General features: G+C 44.2%; 1 protein-coding gene across 3 annotated transcripts in view; it reads right to left on the minus strand.

The window, feature by feature from the left end:
• LOC144754687 (protein-arginine deiminase type-3-like) overlaps window positions 1-22,729 on the minus strand; it is a 584,450-nt gene that overhangs the window by 170,016 nt on the left and 391,705 nt on the right. For all 3 annotated transcript variants that reach the window (XM_078642808.1, XM_078642809.1, XM_078642810.1), the window contains exon 7: window positions 3,723-3,898. In XM_078642808.1, the coding sequence (XP_078498934.1) occupies window positions 3,723-3,898 (176 nt within the window). The remainder of the gene's footprint in view (window positions 1-3,722; window positions 3,899-22,729) is intronic.

A 22,729-nucleotide genomic window follows, 5' to 3' on the forward strand; every position in this document is an offset into this window, starting at 1 on the left:
TGTTGACTTTGTTTTTGCTGGCCTTAGGACTCTCTGCACCTTCCTATTCCTAACCAGTACTAAAGTGCATGTGCTTTCTGCTTTAAACATGGTAACATTGGCTTATTTAATTATAATTTACTTATACGTCCCTAGTAAAGTGTACTACCTGTGCCCAGGACCTGTAAAACTAGTCCCCTGCTCACGGTGCCACTGGATTCAAGCTATATATCAACAACAGGGGTATACCCAAATAAACCTTTGATACCTGGGTATGGGACGTAGTTTTATACACTCAAAAGTGGGTATCAAAGGAAACAATACTCAACGCTTTTTGAGAAGAGTACATTTAATTACCCTCTCAGTACAAATCTTTGTACAGAATGAATATATCTATGTCAATTTATCGCACACACAGGACAGACGCCTATTCAAGCCGAAACATTAAACATTAATCAGCAAATATATTTACAGTACAATATTCATAATCCATGACATCAAAATAAAAACCAAAACAATGAGGTGAAACAAAAAACAATAACCCTGTAAAAAATAATTATATGTACTAGTGTCTCCCTCTAATTATAGGAGAACCACTAGGAGGAAATCGTCACAGTGTAACACTCATTGGCTACTCTCCCTGTTAGCCTAACTCAAGTGTAACATAACACAATTTATCAAAATCACTATTATTCCCAGATTCATTCACTGAGGATTCAAGCTAGCCTGGCTGATGAGGGGTAATATCTCAAAACCAGTCCCAGGATGCTTGTTTCTGGTCCAGGGAGGACCTGGCTTGTAAGTTCGGGCTGGACTGTTCCCACGAGGAACAGGGTCAAGACTGATTTGCATATGGCTGGGTCTAAACTGGGGTAGCATGGTGAGCAAAAGAACAATAGATTTAACCCAGATCTCTTGACTGGGGGTGAATGTTTGATTTATTCAGCATTCAGTCCATCAGTTGTTTGTGTTGCACTAGTGGGTCTGCAGCACTGATTGTCCCAACCCACTTCAGTAGCCCTTTACACATGTCTCAGGCTTGCCATTGCAGAGCCTCTGTGTGGAGTTTTAAACTGCCATCTCTACCGGGCAAGTTAACCATCTTGCCATGCCCAAACCATCCTTTTGAATATATATTTTAATATATTTAAGTCACCCCGAAGGTAGGCACTGGAAAGCCAAGGGTATGGTGCAGTGTATTCAAAAGTTAGGACATGTACTTTTAGGTTCTACATGTCCTATTAGTGGAAAAACTCTTACATTTGTTTTTCACTACGGCATGGCCTATCTCTCCCACAGGTTAACATTAGGATTACCGTATCACATCTTATAAGTGTAATTTCAAATTGGGAAGGGATGAGACCCCCAAGTTTGAAGTCTTTGGAATCACAATTTAAAATCCCAACTTATGATGAAGTTAGATGTTAAATTTTAATTCTGACAATGCCACTTTTAGAAAGTTCAACAACAACAATAACCTAGGTTCCTGTGTCACTTAGCCTCCATTTATTTAAGGGAGAAAAAACCACACTATTTTCTGTTGGTGGTTGGGTTATTTATTTTACCCAAACTTTCAATTCATTAGTATATAGTAAAAAGGGGGCAACTGATCTCCAGAGATTTACACTCAGAATTTACCAACAAACATTTACAAATACATACACTACTTAATACATACAACAGTATTTAACAAACAAATAAATTCAAAGATTTTTACACACAATGTTCACAATTACTGTCAACAATCCAATGTGGGACACAAAAAAATGCTCTTCGCAAGACAAATCAATTGCACTGCAAGTCTGCGTAAATTTTCACAATATTCTCATATCTTGTTTACATCTTATTCCTTCTCCAAGATATTATTGCTGTCATTAAACATATTCCTAATACAACTCAGCGGTATTCTCGCTGTGCCGACGCGTTTCGAGACACACTTGCCTTAGTGTGCTCTCATCAGGGCATCTTACTTATCCACAATTGGGTGTATCTATAAGTACAAGAAATGAAACACCTGTCAGTGGTCTGCAATATTTACATGATTTCTCCCTTAAATAAATGGTGGCTAAGTGACACAGGAACCTAGGTTATTGTTGTTGTTGAGTTTAAACGGGTCCTTCCTGGTTCCGGTCTTTTGGGCCCACCCCTTTTCGTTGATCTACTTTTAGAAGTTGGCATTTTTTTAACGTTAGACATTGGGGGCTTCTGCTTGTCTCTGACTATATGTCTGGGGAGGGTGGCAGCTGTGCATTACTTATTGTTAGCCATAACAAAGAGAGGTTAGGTGACTGATGGACCGTCCTGGGCAGGATGGGATGGAGGAGCTGACACTTACAGCTGAATAGGTTTTGTCCTATCCTGAAACAAAGGGCTGCATTCCACCCTGTAGTGAGTCTGGAACCAGGGCAGGAAGGGCCTGGACTCTGTGCACTTCAAAGGCCTCTCCCCCACTTCAAAGGTCTCCCCCACTTCAAAGGCACACTTTGGTGTAAGTACTGGACCCCTGACACCATCAACTCAGAACATATCTGTAACTGTGGATACCCTGCCAGGAAAAAGGACTGTTGTGCTGCTGAAAGAACTGTCATTTTGCTAGACCCTGCTGGATCTCTCCAACCCTGACTCCAAGGGCTTGCTGGCTTGCCTCCCGTTTGAAGTCTAAGGGACATCATAGATTTCTAACCCATCTGCCTACAGCACCTGGACTCTGCCATCTGAGAGTCTTGCTCTGCCAAGTGATGCCAATTCAGTTCTGTGCCCTTGGAACTCCTGTTCAAGATACTTTTATCCTATGTTTTATAAATTGTGTAAAACATTACAGAGGCAACTCCCTCACCGTTAGTGGTTCGTGACCATGATGTACTTGGACGTCACAAGGTCGTTGAGAGTACACAATTTTATGACATCAAAAGGACAGGGAAAGGATAAATATAATTAACAATTGAGGTCTGAGTATGTACCAGAAAAACAGGTAAGGAAACATTTCACAGCTTACCCTCAGCATCAAAAAAGTTCATGGTCAGATACGGAAAGGTTAAAATGGCGGTGGCAAACAGGTGTCAAGGGATTATCAGAGTTTTTCTCACATTTTCTCACAGCATTGTTTTATTAGAGTTAACCTGTAGAAATTACAGCTAAACACAATTACATTCAAGTGTGACGTCATTAGATGCCAACGATTACACGATGCCACTGTTCTTTTGGAAAACAACGTCCATACTGCCTTGTGTGCTACAACATTTCTATTTTCCAATTTTAAAATGTAAGTGACTAGATAGTCTAAGTACGCAGCTGTGGAATGGGGATGGATGTTAAGCATGGGTAGTATTTCAGTTCTTCTCTTTGTAAAGGGAGTTCCAATTTAGAAATGTATTCACTTAACTCAATGCACATGCATTACTGCATCCTTCAACACAGGTGTCACAACTTTTAGAAGAGATCGTTTAATATAAGTGTTCATGCCCCGCTCCCCCCCCCCCAGACAGAAAATTAGAAAAAAAGATACGTAATTTCCATTTGATTAGTATGACTACTCAACTTAATTGTATCTGTCTTATCAACCACCGTAAAAGGAATGACTGAGTTGTTCCTGCTAGGAACTGAAATTGTGGTCAAAAGCTATTTCGACATCTCTGCAGGAAGTGTGTTACCCCCTCCACCATCTCAACCCCAAAGCAGTCATGTAAGCTCTTACTACATTGTTTGGAAAGTAGAAAACGTTCTCAGGACCCCGCCCATCCTACCTCCTCAGAGACTTCCAGCAGAGTGGCGCTGATGGACAGCAGACCGGAGAAGTCAGCATCAGGAAACGTGAGGCCCTCTACGTAGAAGACGTGCTCGAGCTCACCGTTGTACTCCACGTGGTAGAACAGCTTCTCCCTCCCCAGCACGTGTCGGTACTTACTGCCGGAGTTAGTTTCTGGAAACAAACAATGGTAAGAGCTTCTCACTAAGAGGAATGGTACTGAAGTCAGTAGTCTGCTGGCCTCCGTTGAGACGCTATCACCAGAAGGTGGCTCAGTCACAGAGGTCCTGACATAGCTGACACTTCCCTATATTACTTGCATGAGACACCTTTGTCGCTGCAATCTCGCAGAACAGAGAACAGGGGTATTTCTTTTAAATTCCAAACAATTTTGAGCAGCATTGAGATATTCGTAGTGGGCTTCCATAAGAGCTTCAAATTGAATAAAGAATAATTCAACTAGAATCACAGTAAATTGTGACAAAACAATTCGGTTCGATAGATTTTCATTTTTTCATATAGTATCCTTTATGGTTTTTATTTCTATATGGTTACACATTTTTAAAGCCAATACCATTTTCGTCCTTCAAATGAGGAGCCTTATTGATATTTTCCATAACTACAAAAGCTTAGGTGCCGCATTTATGAGGCCTTGCGTCAGTTTTGCGCCGCCGGTGCGTCACTTTTTGTGATGCACTAGCAGCGTAAAAAATGTGCCTTGTTGCGCCATATTTAAAAAGTGACGCATCTAGGTAGATGCGTCACTTTTTAAACCCCTGCGCCACATTATACCTGCGTCAGGTATAATGTATGCAGAGGGGGCGTTCCCCCGCAAAAAGCCTCGTAATAGTGACGCAGTGAAATCTATGAGATTTCACTGTGTCACTTTTAGGACGCTGTTGCGTCAAAATCTTGCGCCTGCCTCACAGCAGGCGTAAGACTGACGCAAGCCCTTTCACATGGGGCTTTCCCCTTGTGAAAGGACACATTGCTGGAGTTGCGTCACTTTTGTGACACACTCCAGCAATACGTCACTTTTGCGCTTACAGATACGTCAGAAATACTGACGTATCTGTAACTCCTTGCGACATGATGCTTCATACATTAAATATGACGCATCATTGGTGTCGCAAGGAGTGCGCAGTGAAAAGTGACGCATCGCTGTTTTCACGCAGCGATGCGTCACTTTTCATAAATAAGGGCCTCAGTTTTTATAACTAGATATTGTTTTGGCTTCAAGCATTTAAACCGTAAGCCTGTATTTTTAGAGTACTTACCTTGGTACACGTAGGGGCTTCCTCTTCAAGACCAAATGAAACTCTTTACTTCATCTCTTTTTGTAGATGAATCTCCCTGAAAGAGATAGCAGTGTGCCCTCTCGTACCCTATTTCTCTCTGTGTAAGGCAGGGGCGCAACTAGACCCGAACTTCGGGCGGGGCTAGTACTTCAGGCAGAGAGATTCACAGAGCTTGTATGAGAGCACACATTACCAATATGGCTGGCACCTTCCTGCACAAAAACAATCCTCTGAGGCGTTTTCCTTTTTCTGTGTGTACAGCAGAATGCAGCACATGTAGAAAGAGGAAAAAACGTGGAGAAATGAGCATATTTCTCCTCATACAAATGCGACGCATTCCCGAGTCTACCACTAACGGTAATTCTGGGATTGCGCCACAAGTCCATAGTTGAGTGCATGGGAACACCCTTGGTCCGCCGATGGAACACCTCTCTGGGGCAGAGAAATGCAAGACTGCGACTTGCACTTCCTGCGATACTCCACATTTACCAAGTCACACAGGGACACGAAAGGTGACCTTGCATGGCTTGCTTAATGTCATTTTAGGTTTTGAGTCTCCTTTGCAGCCCCTTGCATGGCACAAGGGAGATGCAAAACCATGATAAATATGTCCCATAATATCTCTGTGCCTAAAAAACAAATGTGACCTTGTGTAATGTAACTGGTGCTCTTGTAAAGTGCTCCGGTACCTTCAGGTCATGTTTGTGCTATATAAAACTGTAAACAAATAATAATAGTTCAATAGACCAATTCAATCTGTGACTGAGCTCTATTCTACAAGCAGATGTGGTCTATTTATGAATCTTGAGTCCCACTCACCCTGCATGTGAAGGAACTAATTTTATTTGTGCAATAACTCATTTATGTCTTCTAGGTATTCAGTTGCATCTCTAGAAGCACGACCAATTGCAATTTTGGGTTCCTCTACCTAATCAAACAAGCACTGAAATGTGGTTCTTGAACCCAGACAGTCTTTGCCGTTTGATTGCTAAGTTGCGGCCCTCTAGATATGTCATGCTTTGGCTGAGTTCACCTGGTCAAATGCTAAGTAGAGGCCCTCATGGAAATCTGTGGGGAACTAATCATATTTTCCTGGGGATGGTGCTTGAAGGGCCAGCCCAGTGGGCAACCATGATTTTAAGAAATTCCAGACAGAAATGATTACTTAGGTGTCTTTTGGAAAATAAATATGGCCCAAGAATTTTTAATTCTCAAAACCAAGTTTGGTGGTCTCGTGGAACTTCATCGCTTTGATGCTGGGGTTGGGAATGCCGTTGGTTTAGCATATTCAGCCGCCCATGTAAAATTTGGACTCTTGTCTATGACTTCAAGCTTGAGCTTCAAAATTCCCTCTTCAGGCAGACATTCAAAAGAGAGGAAGCATTTGGACTGTGCATCTGTGTCTCAGAAGAAGGTGCATTAACTCACAAGAATACAGGTGCTGGTGTGAAGTTGGCATAGGATAGTAGAAGGCAGTGTCAGCACTACCTGACTACAAAAGTGCGTCAGTGTAAGAAACAGCAATGCCCAGAAGTTGTGAACTCAGGATGTGTTTGAATTGAGCATTTGAAATGTGTCTTTTTATTGGATTCTGTGCTGGTTACCCTTTTCACCAAGTTTTCCAATCACCAACTTTCACTTGCAAAGATGGTAAGGAGGTCCAGTACATAACCGACAATGGCAGAGCATTATGGGGCACACAAATGCTGTTGCAGCAGAAAGCTTTGGTGGGCACAGTGCCAGGTGCTGTCCATACACAGTGACATGATGCTCCTCTTGGTCAGCCTAATATATGTTCAGCTTCCATATTGTATTGCGAAGGCAAGAGGCACACACAGCATTTTGTGAGGTGAACTGTAAGACGTCAGCACCCAGCAGCCCCCGGCAAGGCACAGTGGAATATTGCACCCCATGTGTGTGTCCCTACTGTGGGGCACATGTCCCGCCCAACCCAAACTGAGCTACATAGCAATTACTTGGTAGAGGTGCACAATCACAGGTGTCTTTCTCCATTGCATGTTCACGTACTGTAAGAGTAAATGCATGACTGTAAAGTAACTGTGTATCATGATGTTAATTTCAAGCCATCATCCTGACGTAAATACTACCTGATCGGGCATGCCTGGTCTTCTTTATGTCATAGAACAGACAGCTAGGAACATTTTACTCAGACACTGTCGGAGGGACCATCTTTTAAAAGTCCCTGCCTCCACTGATAAGTCAACCACCAAAACAAACTAACTGCTGCCCAGACCCCTATTTGCCAAAATCCCTTTAAACATTCTTAGGATCAGATTTACTAAAGACTTGTACTGCCTTTGTGTGATGCAAGTTGTCACAAGGTAATGCAAGTGCTTTAATGTGGTGTACTAAGCAACACAAAGCCACCTTGTGTGACTCTGCGTGGTTTAGTAAATCCAAAGTATTGCAAGGCAGCACATATCGCTGCCTTGCGTTAGATTGAGGCAAGGAACTGTTCCATGGGTGGAATATGGGCATTCCCACGCATCCACCCATGGATTTTGACACAATCCCAGATTTACAAAGGTCTGTAAACCAGGATTGCACCAAATTGGTGCGCCTCCCTGACCTAGACGTAACGGGGCGAAATATCTTTATTTCTACTTGTTACTTCCTCTTTGTATGGTGGCTGATTTGTGCAACACACATACAAAGAGGTAAATGCCTTCAAGGACTGGTTTTGTGCAGGAAGATATCCTTTCCCGCACAAAACCAGGCCTGACCATAATGCAGGCACACGAATAGCTGCTTTGGCGCTAGGCAGCCAGAAGTGCTCCAGTGCTAGGAGACAGCAGAAATGCGCCATATCATATCTTTGGAAATTGGCGCATTTATGTTCTCTCTCTTACTTGCAACGTAACACTGCAAGTTGTCTTGCTGTGGTGCATTACATGAAATAATATTAAATCTGCCCTTAGTTTTTAGCCACAACTGGAATCTTTAGAAGCAAATCCGCGCGTTCCATCCCCCTCAACCAACGCAAAAGCAAAATGCCATTGATAACAAATTCTGGACTGCTTGATCACTACAACACCATTTCCACTTGAAAAAGAAAAAAAGTTCTCCCCTTTTTTGCATTTATATAGCACTTGCTACACCGTGTCATGGTTAGTAAGGGGTATATCAATGGAAATATATACAATGCAATTTGTGCTTTGTGCCTTTTTTGCTTGGATGGACTCAGGTTTACAGTCAGGTTGGAAACAGGGCACAGATCGCCTTTCAATTGCAGATGCTGCCTCAGTCTTGAAGTGTTGATAGGCAATCATGCTCCTGCCTTTAGAACAATGATGAATGCTAACACACATGGCCCAGCACAGCGAGAACTCCCCACATGGGGTATGTGAATCTGCATATTTAGAATCACCAGTGACCTCCACCCCTTCTTTGAAGACACTTTCTAGCAGCAGGAGAAGCTGAATGTGTCTCTCTAAAGAAAAGAAAATGTTTCCACCCACTTCCCAAGCAGTGCCCTGCCCAGGCATTCCCTGAGATAAGCACCCACGAAGCTGAGCCCGGGCTATGGCACATGACGGGGGGGTCTAAAACGCTTTTAGCCCAATGGGTGTTGCACGTCTGGTGTAAGGAGAAGGCAAAGAAAGGTAGTAGAAATTAGAAATGCCCCAATGTCAAAGGGAAGGGCTGTGGAGTGCTACATGCCTCTTATGGTGTTAGAGGGCTTTTTTTAGCTCCCCTTACTCACTTCTTATCTATGCCCCTACTACTTCAGTCATCCTGCTATATATCACCAATAGCCTTGGCAGTGCATAGGACTGAATAAATGATCACAGGGTTGGGCTCATATTTCATGCAGTTAATTCAAAAAGAAGATATCTGTCCCCAATCAATACCAGAGTGCTGAGGAACGCTACTGAACATGCATCCAACGAACAGGCTTAAAAGTTGTAAGAAATTGGGTTGTTGGTTGACTGGGGCGGGAGTCCTTATCAAGCAGCCATACAATCCTTGTCAAGGTGAGGCACAAGTCAGCCTTAAATTAACCTTTGCTCCACCCACCTGGATCTTGGCACAGGGCACTCATGCTTACCTTAGAGGCAATGTGTAAAGTATTTGTGCAACACTTCAAAAAGTAATACAGTGAAGAATACAACAGAAAAAGGATCCCACACCAAGTTAGAACAATAGAGTGATGTTCAATAAATAAAACAAGACTAAAACAATAAAAAATGAATCAGTAACACCAGAGATATGCAATTTTAAAGATTTTAGTGACAATAGCACCAAAAAGCACAACGCGTCAACTGCAGTTCTCTGGTCGCACCTGACCGGGAAAAAGTCACAAGATCTCACCCATACCCACCCTAAAACCTAACATATCCTTGCCATCAAAAACCCATACCCATTCTATACCCTTAAATTATCCTTGCCTCCCAAAGACCCATACTCAACCTAAACCCTAAATATTCACTTACCACCCAAAAACCCCATACTCAACCTGAACCCTAAAAAATTTCCATTGACACCTGAAAACCCGAACCCACCCTATAACCTAAAATTACCATTGCCACCCAAAAACCCATTCTAAACCCTAAAAATTCCCTTACCAGCCAAAAACTCCATACTCAACCTAAGCCCTAAAATATTTCCATCGACACCTAAAAACCCATACCCACCCTATAACCTAAAATTACCATTGCCACCCAAAAACCCATTCTAAACCCTAAAAATTCCCTTACTACCCAAAAACCCATACCCAGCCTAAACCCTAAAAATACCTGACACCCAAAAGCCTATACCCAACCTAAACCCTAAAATGATCCTTGCCACCCAAAAACCCATACCCACCCTAAACCCTATAATAACACCACCAAAACACACATACCCGCCCTAGACTCTACAAAATACCCTTGCCACAAAATACACTTGCCACCCTATACATATATATTATATAATAAATATATATTCATGTATAAATATATATAAAACACTTACTTTACCTTATTGTTTTTTACTATAATTATTTCTTTACCATTATAGCATTTAGAGCAAAATTCATTGTAAAGGCATCCGTGCAGTGACGGCCGGCATAGATTAGGGGTGGGGGTAAAGGGTTAAAAAAAAGAAGAAGAAAAACATACCTTTTGCCGCATCTCTGTTCTGACTTCTCTCCCAGCCGAACAGGAACCAGGAAACACACACAGGCTCCCCTGACAAATCACGTTGGTCTGAGCACCGTGGTTCGGCGCTCAGCCAGGGAATGGGAGACTGAGCATGTTCTCCACCCAAGCTGTGACAAACTGACATTTGCACTAAGGAGTGGGCAAACCACTCCTCCCCTGCTCCTCTGTCATCAGAGCAGCCCCGCCCGCCACACAAAGCTGCAGCAGAAGGAAACATAAATTGATAATAACCTCAAGTTGTTATCATGTTATGTTTTCTTTATTTCACTACTGCAAAGCAGTGGCGCAAGGCTCCTCCGCCTCAGCAAAGGAGCCACCACTGCATCCACAGTAAAGGCATCCTTATTGAAAAAACTTTTGTTTTAAAGGCAGGCTTTGTAAATATGTTGTCATGGCAATGCCTTTGTTGTAAAGACATCTTCGTTAAAAAGGCTATTTCTCCTCACATATGTATTTTTTTTAAGGCAGCTCTCATGTGAGAAACTTCATGTTTCCTTTACATTACATTGTTTTGATTCACACCCTCTCCAATCTCATCTATACCCAACTGGATCTAGGCTTTCTGCCAGTGTGCTTAACAATCAAACCTCTAATGACATATTCAGACACCTCAGAAAATAACAACACAAAAAGATGATGGACGGAATGCTGAACATTGTCAAACATTCACTGCAAGTCACAGATCTGGGTTTAATCCATCGTTATTCTGCTCACCACGCCATTCCGGTTTGGACCCATGCGAACAGTTCAGAGCAAATTGACAGGCCAGGTCCTCCCTGGACTGGAAAACAAGCATCCTGCGACTGGTTTCAGGGTATCACCCCTAGTAAGCCAAGCTAGCTTGAAACCAGTGACACAGCAAGCACGAGAATCACGTGTGGGCATACTCTTCCCACATAGGGCAAAATTGCAGCTCAAGAAGATGATAGATGAATGCTGAACATTGTCAAACATTCACCCCCAGTCAGAGATCTCGGTTTAATCCATCATTATTTTGCTCACCACGCCATTCCAGTTTGGACTCAGCCTTATACAAATCAGCCTTGACCCTGCTCCCCATGTGAACAGTCCAGCCCGAACTGCCAGGCCTGGTTCTCCCTGGACCGGAAAATCACCTCGCAGGTATTGCGGGAGGGGGATACTTTCACTTCTTTAATGTGGTCTGTATGCTGTTAGGATTAAAGTTTGCAAGCCAGGGACAGGAGCAGATATAATGTTTTCAGACTCATTTCTCATTTAATTTAAGGATATTTATAATTATCAGTCCTCAAAACCAAAAATCATTCAGTTTATATCATATATTGTATAAACATTAAAAACACAAATACAAATCGCAAAAACAACACCAACAGACACATCCACATAATAACAAAGTATCATGGCAAAACTTTCTTAAACGTTTTCAAAAATACGGTGCTATTGCTATCCTACTGTACTTAATTTAATAAAAAATGTAAACATTACTGGAACGGTACAAAGGTCCTTTTCAATAAATAAACATTTCCCACACTTCACCTTTAAATATTAAAACAGACAGGTGTGGTGTACATTTGTAGTAACAGGCATAGGACACTAATATGCACAAGGACATCAGGCCTTTGAAAAGAACAATGACACTTTGATAAACATTTCGTTTCGGCCTCGATGTGTTGGTTTTAGTGGACGCCCAATCTAAGGAGTATACGTTTATGCTGTAAATTGGGGTTTGGGGCAGATATCAAATGTTTTTTGTTACTAATATATGTTAAATCAGTGTCAAATGGCAATTATTTTGCTTTCCACTCAAGGGACCCTTTAGAAGAAGGAATATGGCATTTGCCTCCCCAATTTCTCTTGCTATCAAGTGAGATGTTCTATGGTTACCCATAACTAACTCTTTAGATATGTCTGCAAATAAAACAGGTTTTTACTATCCCTGAATTGAAGAAGTTCCTAAGTCCCCATGAATACCTTTTAGATTGTATTCATTGTACTTACTATTTATTTTTGTTTCTTCTGACTCCCAGCTTTACAATAATTAATATACAGTGGTTATGTTTATTACAGACATATACGATTGTCCTTTTTTGTTTTTCTTTCTCTTGCTTATGTAGTGATGTAACAATTTTGTATGCATGGATTTTATCGTCTGTTTTTACACATTGTATTTTTCCGGTAAACATCCTTAACAACGCAACTTTTACCACGCAGTGATGTTACAACGCAGGCTTTACTACGCATACCTTTACAACGCATTACACTGGGGGGCGCTCTAGGATAGGGAATACGTTTAATTTACTATCCAACACCTTCCCTAGTGTCCACGGGGACTGGAGTTGGAATAGTAAATTAAACTATTCACTATCCAGCCCCCCAAAGTGTAATGCGTTGTAAAGGTATGCGTAGTAAAACCTGCGTTGTAACAGCATGCGTGGTAAAAGCATGCGTTGTAACGTCATACATCCTATTTTTCCATTTATAAATCAAATCTTTTCTTTAAACTAACAACATGTAATCATTATTCCATACTTGGACATAATTTATCCAATCCAACTATTATCTATATTTATTTTATTTTATTTAAGCATTTTGTAGAGCGCGCACTTACCCGTGGATGTCTCGGCGCTAAGGACGTAGAGGTGGTAGTAAGGCGGAGTGCAGATTATTGGGTGAATAGCCAGGTTTATTTTTACATAAGTCTTGAAAACAATTTATAGTGGGTGATTGAAACTCTGTGTTCAATAATGCTGAAATAAATGTATTTTGTGACCCCCTATACTGTATTATCTATGGAGCACATACTGAATTCTAGACGCAGAGCTTTACTTCCAAACGTGATTGGCATGGTTAAAATATTGCAAAGAGCAGGGCCTTCAAAGGTTTTGGTGGACAATGTAGAGTGGCAATAAGCGACAATACGTACAACCAAGGCTTGTTTGGCATTTCCATTAAAGTGCATTGTCACATCAAATAATTCTTTTTAAAGCTCACAGAAAAATGACATGTGCATTAGAGAATGGGATGTAACTGAATTGCATGGGCTCTAAGCCAAATCTTTCTCAGTAAAAACATTGGGAGGGTAAGACACCAAAATGTGGCCCAGACCAAGTCTAAACCGTAACAGAAGAAATCTTGGGTGTCGGGGTACCAACAGCAGATATGCTTCTATGCAAGATGTAGGGCACCAAGGAAAATACATCCTCACCAAACCCTTCTTCTGCTCACCCTCCCACCTCCTTTCGACTATCAGATGCAGTAGCTCCCTTTTTTACCAGTAATCTGGTCTGGCGGCCGATGGACATCGGATCAGTAAACAACTCTATCCTACCTACTGATCATAACTCGCTCTTCACATAGTTCCGCCACTTGATCTTGGGTGCCTATGATACATTTAAACAATTATTGATCACTGACTGTGTCAGTGCTACCTCAGATCTGGACCAAACTGAAAGCCAAAGTGACGTAGGTGCCATCCTTACTTTGTCCCCCAAATACTGGAATCCTAATTTCTCGTGCATTATTGACAAGGTAATGCTGCTAGGGACAGACAAAAGCCTCCACAATTTCTTTTTTTAGCTGAGCTGTAATGGTGAATAGTCTGTTATCCCCTATACACCAGTACCATAAGTGGCTAATGCTATGGGCCCAGCCTTATAGATGGTGAGTACTACATCCATAGGCAAATACCCTAGTTTAGAGCCATATCTAACAAGCATTTGCAATGCAATAGGTCTCGCATTTGTAGAGTTTGAGCTATTGGCATTGTAAACGGCAATGCCTTTTATTTATGATTTTTTTAAAACAGATAAATAAAAGGCATTGTCATTTACAATGCCAATAGCATGAACCCTCGCAAACACGAACCCTATTGCATTGAAAATGCATTACCAGAGAGGGTGTCCTACCTTCAGGAGTCCAAAGTCAGTCAGTGAAAGGAGGAGGTGTAAGGCAGAGGTAAAAGAAGGGAGAGCAATTAATTGAGGAAGTGGGAAGAATGAAAGGCGAGAATAAGGGTATGTGTATATCGTCACCATAGTGGCCCTTGTCATTCGTGATATTTTTAGTCACTCGTGGCTTTCAGCTACTAGCACGTTGCATTCTGGGACTTGTAATTTTTACCCGAGGCCTGCAGTGGTGCGAGGTAACTAGGAAATGTTATTGTTAGACTGAGACTGAAAGAGCAATGTGATGTAAGAGCACTGTACAGGTGATTACAGAGCAACGTCGAAACTCAAAATGGCCCCCCAACTTGCGACATTTTGTGAGGCTAAATGCCAGACTCTGGCCACTCCTACCCTTCAGGGCCCGAAGAGGCATACCTTACTCATCTAGGAACCAGCAACAATGAGCCTATCGGAACGGCAACATAAGAAGAGGGACAGTAACATCAAAGAGGGAGGCTGAGACGAGGGGCGAGAATGAAAGTGGGGACTTGGTTCCCTATTCAGGCGTGAGGTTCAGCAGAGGAGAGGACAAGGGAAGGTTAAGACTAGAGGGTGCGCTGTGATCTGAGGGAGTGGTTGAGACCGGGGAATAGGTGGGCCATGCAGATTGGTGAGAGAAGAGAGGCACACATTAATGGAGGTAGGGTTGATATGGATGTCGGGGTTTAAAAGTGAAAATGCACGCGATCTTGTGGTAGGGCAGTGGGGGTCGCTCTGTGGTGAGGGAGGGGAGGGAGTTAAAGTGCGGGCGGGCTGAAATTGAAAATGCACGCGATCTTGCGGTGAGGGAGGGGGTGGAGTTGAAGCGCGGCCGGGCTGCTGGAAAATGGCAGCTGTGCGCGATGGCAGCTGTGCGCGTGATAGTAAGCTGGTGGTCTGCAAAGTAGCACTTTTCTAAGCAGCTACTAAATGTCTCACCAGAGCATCGCATGCGCTGGCACAGGTGAGGCCTAAAAATAATTAAAGAAAGTGCACAGTTGCTACGTCGTTAGTTTTACGCATCAAGATTGGATTGTTACGGTAAGTGTTTCTGTTTAATATACTCTCTTTTTTTGGAAAATCAGTGTCAGGAAAGGCTTCCCCTTGCATTGGTGAAATGACTTCTTCCTTTGCTGGACTAAGCTGCTGTGGATCTGGCTCCCTATACAAACAAGGAACCCATTCTTTGAGATCTGGTTCCACATTCTGCGATGTGTAGCCAATGTGAGATAACTAGGATTGCTTGCCAGTCTTTGCATACTTGCAGACTTGCACATTTGGGGGAACGATTTTTTTCCAATCATATATTTAAGCTCCCTTGGTTTATCTGGATCATAGGTCTTACATCGAGAGGCAACTGCTTTTCAAGAGCGTTTATAGGCATTTGGTTAAATGAATAAGATGCACTACTTTCACTGTGTCACCCTCAACGGTCACCTTTGCCTTTGGTATATTTCACTGCAAAGTTTTGTACAATGCACTGATGTTTTCTTTTTGATCTCTGGTGATATTGACAGTACAAGCCGGAACATCAAAAGAGAAAAAGCATAACTGAAGACAACACATGGACGTCAACTAGTTTATTCACAGCAGCAGGCCTAATTGCAGGCCAGCGTCAAATTGTGTTAGTCTGAAGCAAATATATACATTTAACCTGATCGTTTGCAAAGGGCGGGGGAAGAGGTGAATAAAGAATTCCTCAATTTTCCTTCTACTTGGGTCATATTAAAACAGTTTTGCGTTTCGATCTGGCACTGGGAAATCCTACATAAGTACTTTGATATTTTGTCCCGTTTTGTTCATCCCGTTTTCATTTTCCCTTCCCCCACCCCTCACCTGCTTGTTACCATTCCTGCCTGCTTCCTCTGGTGTGATACCACGAAGCTAGTCCGCCTTCGCTAGTCTCTGACGTCACTTCAGTGTGTTAAAATGGCAAACCTGTGAAATAATGCAGCGCCAGGATGTGTAGCATTACGCTTCACAAGTTGCCTTTTCTTGGCACGTAGCTTACTTAACCCTGCCCCATATGTTGGCCCTTCGTTGCTGTATATTCTCACTGGCCCTGGCCTGCTAGAAAGCTTACACAGTAAGGAGGACTAAAATCACTTTTATTTTGTGTACTATGGCGTTTACACAATGATATCTGTCACATGCCTCCTTACGTATGGTGCAAAACCGCCTCTACACGAACTCATTTTCCTGACTACAGGTAGCATACTGTAGCTGCAAAAACAACTTTGCGGTCATTTATAATGCCCAAGGCCACGAAAGAACATTTTTGAGCTGGTTTGAAGTGCATTCTTCATTTTTTGATGACCGCTTTCTGAAGAGGTATGCAGTGAGGAGGTGAAAGACCGTGCAACAACAAGCAGGGCTGCTTCACAGTGGCCGTGCGATATGTCTGATCTCTGAAGGGCTCTTCCGCCTTCCTGGCTTAATGATACATGGAAAAATGCATCCGGGACTGGGGCCAACCCATTGAGAAATCAGGAGCACAAGAAAGGACGTGCTGCATCGATCGATGACATAGATAGTAAAGGTTGGGAGGTATATACACTCTGGCAGGCTTTGATTCATGGATACTTGGTGTAAATATGATTCTTAATCAAAATTAGAACTGATTGAGCAGTGTTTTCTGACACCCCCTTCTTTCACTATGCTCCACTGCCCTCTGTTTCCTTGACAGATATCACTAGGAGTTTCTGATTGATCTAGTTGTTTCACTATAACTCTCTTGTGTGATCACTCAGTACCAGCGGATGGGAGGTACTGTCTCACCACCCATTGCCAAATACCCCCAGTAACTACCCACGTCCAACACTAAAGACTTCACTGCCTCGAACAAACAACACTGCCTGTTCGCTGCCCTCTATTCACAGCCTTCTCGGTCTCCTGCCTCCTCATCTGTTGGCCTTTGACACAAAATTCTGCTATCACAGATGCCCTACGGGGGTTACACACGGACATTTGGATCATAATCTCTGCAAACCTGGAGATCTCAACAACTGTTTGGATAAACCCGCATTATTGTGGGGTCATCGTCACTCCTAACACTTAATACCTGGAATATCTGTTGAAACTAAATAAAGGAAAGCAATCACCATGATTTTAAACACAAAAACATATAACAACTAAACAAAAATAAGAAAATGACCTTTTCGGCGTCTTAGCTGAATGTGGTATGTGTGCTTTGCTGAAACAGTGTGCGGGGCGCTCCCTCGCATTACTGTAATGACAAAGCCTCTCAATAACTGCGGCTTAGTCTGAAATCTATTGCTCGAGTTAGGGGCAGAGCAAACAAAACAACATGAGTACGCCAAGCTGTGTGGACAAAGACTCATGTAAGTGGAGGGTCTGGGGGTTAATCCGAGTTGGAGCTGCAAAGAAAACAAGTATAATGTGTGCTCTACCTCTCCAAAGGGCCTTTCTCGGAATAGCAAAAACATACCAGGAATACAGCGAATCCATACAAATGTGTCTGCCCGAGGCCACCCGGTGGCCATCAGGAGGGCGGGCCGTTAGTCACAGAGGGCTGCCCCCGCCCCTTGCTGTGGTCAGCCACCCCTCCCCAGGGCAGGCGTTGCCCGGTGGAGGTGGGCAGATCCGTGACGCGCGTCCGGGGGAGGCAGGCAGGTAGAGGGTATATCTCTTCCCCTCGCCATTGTTGGGGCCTCTTTGCCGCTCCGGACGTCGCGCGTACCACTTCGGGACACTCTTTCCCTCCCTACCTCTAACCCTGAGTGTCAGCTAGGGTTAGAGTTAGTTAGAGTTCCTTTTTTCATTGCAGGCGGAGTTACAGGGCAATCCGGAAGCAGAGAGGTGCAACACTGTACTTCAGCGGGCACATAGGGGTGCCAGAGCCTAACCTAGAACCTCATGGGAGGTCCAGGAACCCGTGTCGGCGCCCCAGTAGTCCTTCGGGCGGTTGTGGGCCTGTGCAACCGGGGGTTTGCCTAGATACGCCCCGCAAGGGGCGTGAGTAGTGTTATTACCATAATGGTGCAGCAGTTGGGTGGTTCGCCACTGTGCTGATTGGCTCATCAGGCGGGCAGGTGGCGAGAATGCGGCCTGCCCTTGGATTGCCTGTAAGATAACCCACCGTGATTACATAATGTTGTATGTAACAATAAACCTGCAGCAACTTTTCCCAACACTTGTGTCTGTGTGTTATTTGCGGGATGTTGGATATGTTGGGGCGGGGGGTTCCTGTGGCCCTGATGTGACTATGTTGTGAGCGAGGACAACAAAGGAACACTCGGAACATGACACACCAATGCTGTGTTATTTCGAAAAGACAGCTGCCGTGGAAGGATGCTGTAACAGAACTGCAGAATTATCCACACCATCCGAATGATGTAAAGTGCGTGTGATCTGCCCTCTTTTCTTCCAACTGTCACACGGTTAAGAGCTACGACTCTAGAAAAGATACGAAATATACAACAACAAGAGACTGCAGCACTCCTCCTACAGCGTTTCTCAGCCTCCCCTGGGGCGGGACTTCCGCCTTCTGCGCGCACCCACAAAGTGACTGGACGAGAAGGGCAGAAGGCGGAAGTCCCGCCCCAGGGGAGGCTGAGAAACGCAATCACAAGACAAAAACAGGCGCAGTGGAGGTGAGGGGTGGAAAACCAAAGCAATGCATAGGTTCTTTACACGCAGGGAAGGTAATGCATCGGTACTTTGCTCCCAGGGGAGGTGATGTGTCAGTTCCTTTCTGCTGCACAGCAAAGTTGATGCATCAGTTTCTTACTCTGTACGGAGGTGATAAGTTGTTTCTCCAGACAAGCAGCCTCGGTTCCCTACTAAAGCCCAGCGTCTATGTAGACTTGCTGCACAGGTGCGATGCATGGAAAATCTGGATGCACTGGAGTCGATGCGGCAGCGGTGAAACTGGCACTGCGTCAATTCTTCCCACCACGAACAGGTGATGCGCCTATTCCTTCAGCCACACAGCAGGGCCTGCATCGTAGTCAGAGTGGGGGTCTCGGACGTCGGAGACATGGAGCTCTGGACTTGGGCTGCAGCGGTTCTTCCAACCGCAAACAGGCGCGTGTTGATCTTTTTGGCCGCACCACAGCGATGCGTTGATTTTTCAACAGCATGGCAAGCTTGCGGCAAGAATAATGGCGCTGTAGGGAAGATGCATCGATTTCTAGTTTTTGAAGTGGCGAAACCACCTCCAAGCCTCCAAAACTGGAATTGGCATCACTTTGCAGGTCAGAACTCCCAGCAGAGGAGTTCAGGGGCTGCAGGTGAAGTCCTTGATGACCCTGAGAGTTCTTCACAGGAGGCAAGCACACACAAGCCCTTGGAGAATCTTCTCAATCAGGATACAAAAGCAAAGTCCAGTCCTTGCCCTCTCGAAGCAGAGGTGCAACTCCAGACCAAACCAGCAAAGCAACACAGCAAAGGGGCAGTACTCCTCCTGACAGCTCTCCAGCTCTTCCTCGTGGCAGAGTCTCCTTTTGATCCAGAAGTCTTCTAAAAGTCTGGGGTTACAGGTCCAATACTTATACCCCTTAAGGCCTTTGAAGTAGGCACACTTCAAAGGATAGTCTTTGTAGCACACAGATCCTGCTTTGCCCTGTCCTGGCTCTGTCGTGTTGTGCTAGACAGGTCGGCACAGGAAACACAGGACGCCAGGTGAGGGTGGCCACTTTCTTTATTGTTACAGTGGGAGCGTGGCACAGCACGTCTGTCCTCTTCGTCGTCCTCAGTCCACTCTCCACTTCCTGTCCCTACAGGATGTGGTGTCCAGTGACCTGGTCACTGCCCTATGACCCACAGGGTCCTAGTGCCCTACGTCAGTTGTCACTGTCACCCTACAGTCACGGTTGCTACATCTCCCCCTTTGTCACAAACAAATGTTCTTTGTCACATGCACAAAGTCTTGGTATGTTATAGAGGTAGTAATGGAGGGAGAAAATAGAGAGCGAGAGAGAGAGAGAGAGAGAGAGAGAGAGAGAGAGAGAGATAGAGCGAGAGAGAGAGAGAGAGAGAGAGAGAGAGAGAGAGAGATATTTTCTCTACATTTCTTCAACTAGTCTTCGTGGCTTCCTGCACATTCTGCTCGGTCTTGTCTCTCTGCTGGTTTCTTGCTCTCTGTTTTCCACTTTCGGTGACGTTGCCACTGGTCCTTCCTCTTCTACTTTGAGCTCCTTGAAATGTGAACTGTTTCTCGTTATCCTTTGATGGTCGGATGCTGCCGTCACCATTGATCCTTTTACGTTGGTCACTACTAGCGGATCTTTTGAAAATGGACTGTCCGACTTCCGTTGTTGTGTCTGTCTCACCACCACCAGATCTCCTTCATTTAGCTGATGTTCTGATGCGTTCCTCCTCTTGTCAGCATATTCTTTCATTTTCCTCTTAGCTTCATGATCTCTTTCTACCATGTCACTTCGATCCGTGCTTGCCTTTGCATCTATTTGAGGCAGTCTTGTTTTGCTTGATCGTCCCAACACCAGTTCCGCTGGGCATCGACCTGTGGAGCTGTGAGGGTTGATTCTGCAGTCTCTTAGCACTTGACATAGTGCTTGTCCAATCGATATTTGTGTCAATTTTGCTCGCTGGATGGCCTTCTTTATAGTCCCCATAAACCGTTCTGCCATTCCGTTGGCCTGTGGCCACAGGGGTGTTATTTTCCGATGCTTGATCCCCAAATATTCCATGAATCGACGGAATTCTTCTCCAGAAAACGGAGGGCCATTGTCTGTTTTTAATGTTTGTGGGGAACCCCAGGCGGCAAATATGTTGTCTAACGCTGGTAATGTGGCACTTGCTGATGCCGACGATACTTCTCTCACAATTGGAAATCTTGAAAATTCATCAATGACCACTAGCAGGTACTTTCCAGTCTCTAGTGGTCCATAAAAGTCTGCTGCCAACTCAGTCCATACTGCCGGTGGCAGTTCTGACATTTGCAACGGTGCTGGCTTGGAAGGTGGTCCCGTTACTTGACAGACATGACAGTGTGCTACTTCTTCTTCCACCATGTTGTCCAGTCCTGGGAACCATACTTATTCTCTCAACATCTTCTTTGTCGCTACAATGCCTCGATGTGATTCGTGAGCTAGTTCAATTGTTCTTTTTCTTAGTCGATAAGGTACCACAATTCTTGACCCTCTCATCAGAATTCCATTCTCAGTTTCAGACAGTTCTTCACTTATCTTTTTGAAGGCCAGCAGTTCTTCTTTTATGACCCCTTCTCCTGAGGGGCTGTTATTATTAATGTGTCTCCATCTCTGTTGCCGCACTACGTTCCCGATTGCCTGCATTGTCGGGTCTCTTTTTGTTTCTCGCTCTAGTTCTGCAATCGTTATTGACGCCCGAGTGTTCTGTTTTAAGATGAAATTTAGGTATTCTTCTGCCATGATGATGCCATTTTCTCGATGGGGAAGCGGGTGTCATGACATATAATCAGCTGGGTTGTGGTCCTTTCCGGGCTTGTGGACAATCTTGAAGTTGTAGTCCATCAGTCTGATCCCCCATCGTTCAATTCTTGGTGGTATTTTGGCGTTCGGGTTTCCGTAGATGGTAACTAGTGCTTGGTTGTCTGTTACGATTGTGAATGGCTTCCCATAGATGAACATGTGGTAGTGCTCACATGCCCATACTACCGCCAGACTCTCCTTTTCTGGTTGAGAGTATGCTCTCTCAATGTCTGACAGGCTCTTGCTTCCATATGCTACGATCCGTCGTGGTGAGTCCTTTCCATGTTTATGCTGTGCCAGTATTGCGCCAAGACCTACCAGGCTGGCGTCTACTGTCAATTCGGTGCATAAGCTCGTGTCAAAATATGCCAGGTGGTCTACTGCCGTTACTGACGCCCTTATTTCTTCAAATGCCTTACTGCATTCTGTGGTCCATTCGAATGTTTGGCCCTGCTTCGTGAGTTCTCGCAGTGGGGTGCTCACTGTTGCGAAATCCTTGATGTATCGCGCACAGTAGCTGGCAAGGCCGAGGAATGAGCGCACTTCAGCTACATCTTTTGGTTCTTTTGCCTTCTCTAGGGTGTCCACTTTACTGCGATCTGGTCTCATTCCTTTCTTCGAGAAGATGTGTCCGAAGAATACCAGTTCTTCTCTTCCCAATTCACATTTCTTTTCGTTTACTGTTAGGCCCACTTCCTCGAGCTGCGAGCATACTTTTCTCAATGCTTTGTCATGTTCTTCATCCGATTTGCCAAATAACAGGATATCGTCACTGTAGTTCAGGCTGTTTTTGATTGGTCTAATGATCTGTCTGATCGTTTCCTGGAAGATCTCAGCTGCTGATAATATTCCAAAACTTAACCGCTTGTATCGAAACAGACCTAGGTGTGTTGAGAAGGTTGTTATGTATCTGGACTGCTGGTCCAGCTCCAGTTGGTGATACCCCTTACATAGGTCTAGCTTGGAAAATCTTCTCATTCCCGTCAGGCAGCTAATCATGTCATCTAGATGTGGCCCCGGATGTGGTTCTCGTTCGATGGCTGTGTTGGGGATTCTCATGCCCACGCATATTCTAATTTGTGCCGTGTCTTTTTTTGGTACAGCAACTATTGGGGACACCCATGGCGTTGGCCCTTCAGCTGGTTCGATGATGTCTTGTTCTAACAGTGTCTTTATTTCCTCTTCCACCTGCGGTTGTAGATGGATGGGT

Source organism: Lissotriton helveticus, chromosome 5_1 (assembly GCF_964261635.1).
Source record: "Lissotriton helveticus chromosome 5_1, aLisHel1.1, whole genome shotgun sequence".
Lineage (NCBI taxonomy): Eukaryota > Metazoa > Chordata > Amphibia > Caudata > Salamandridae > Lissotriton > Lissotriton helveticus.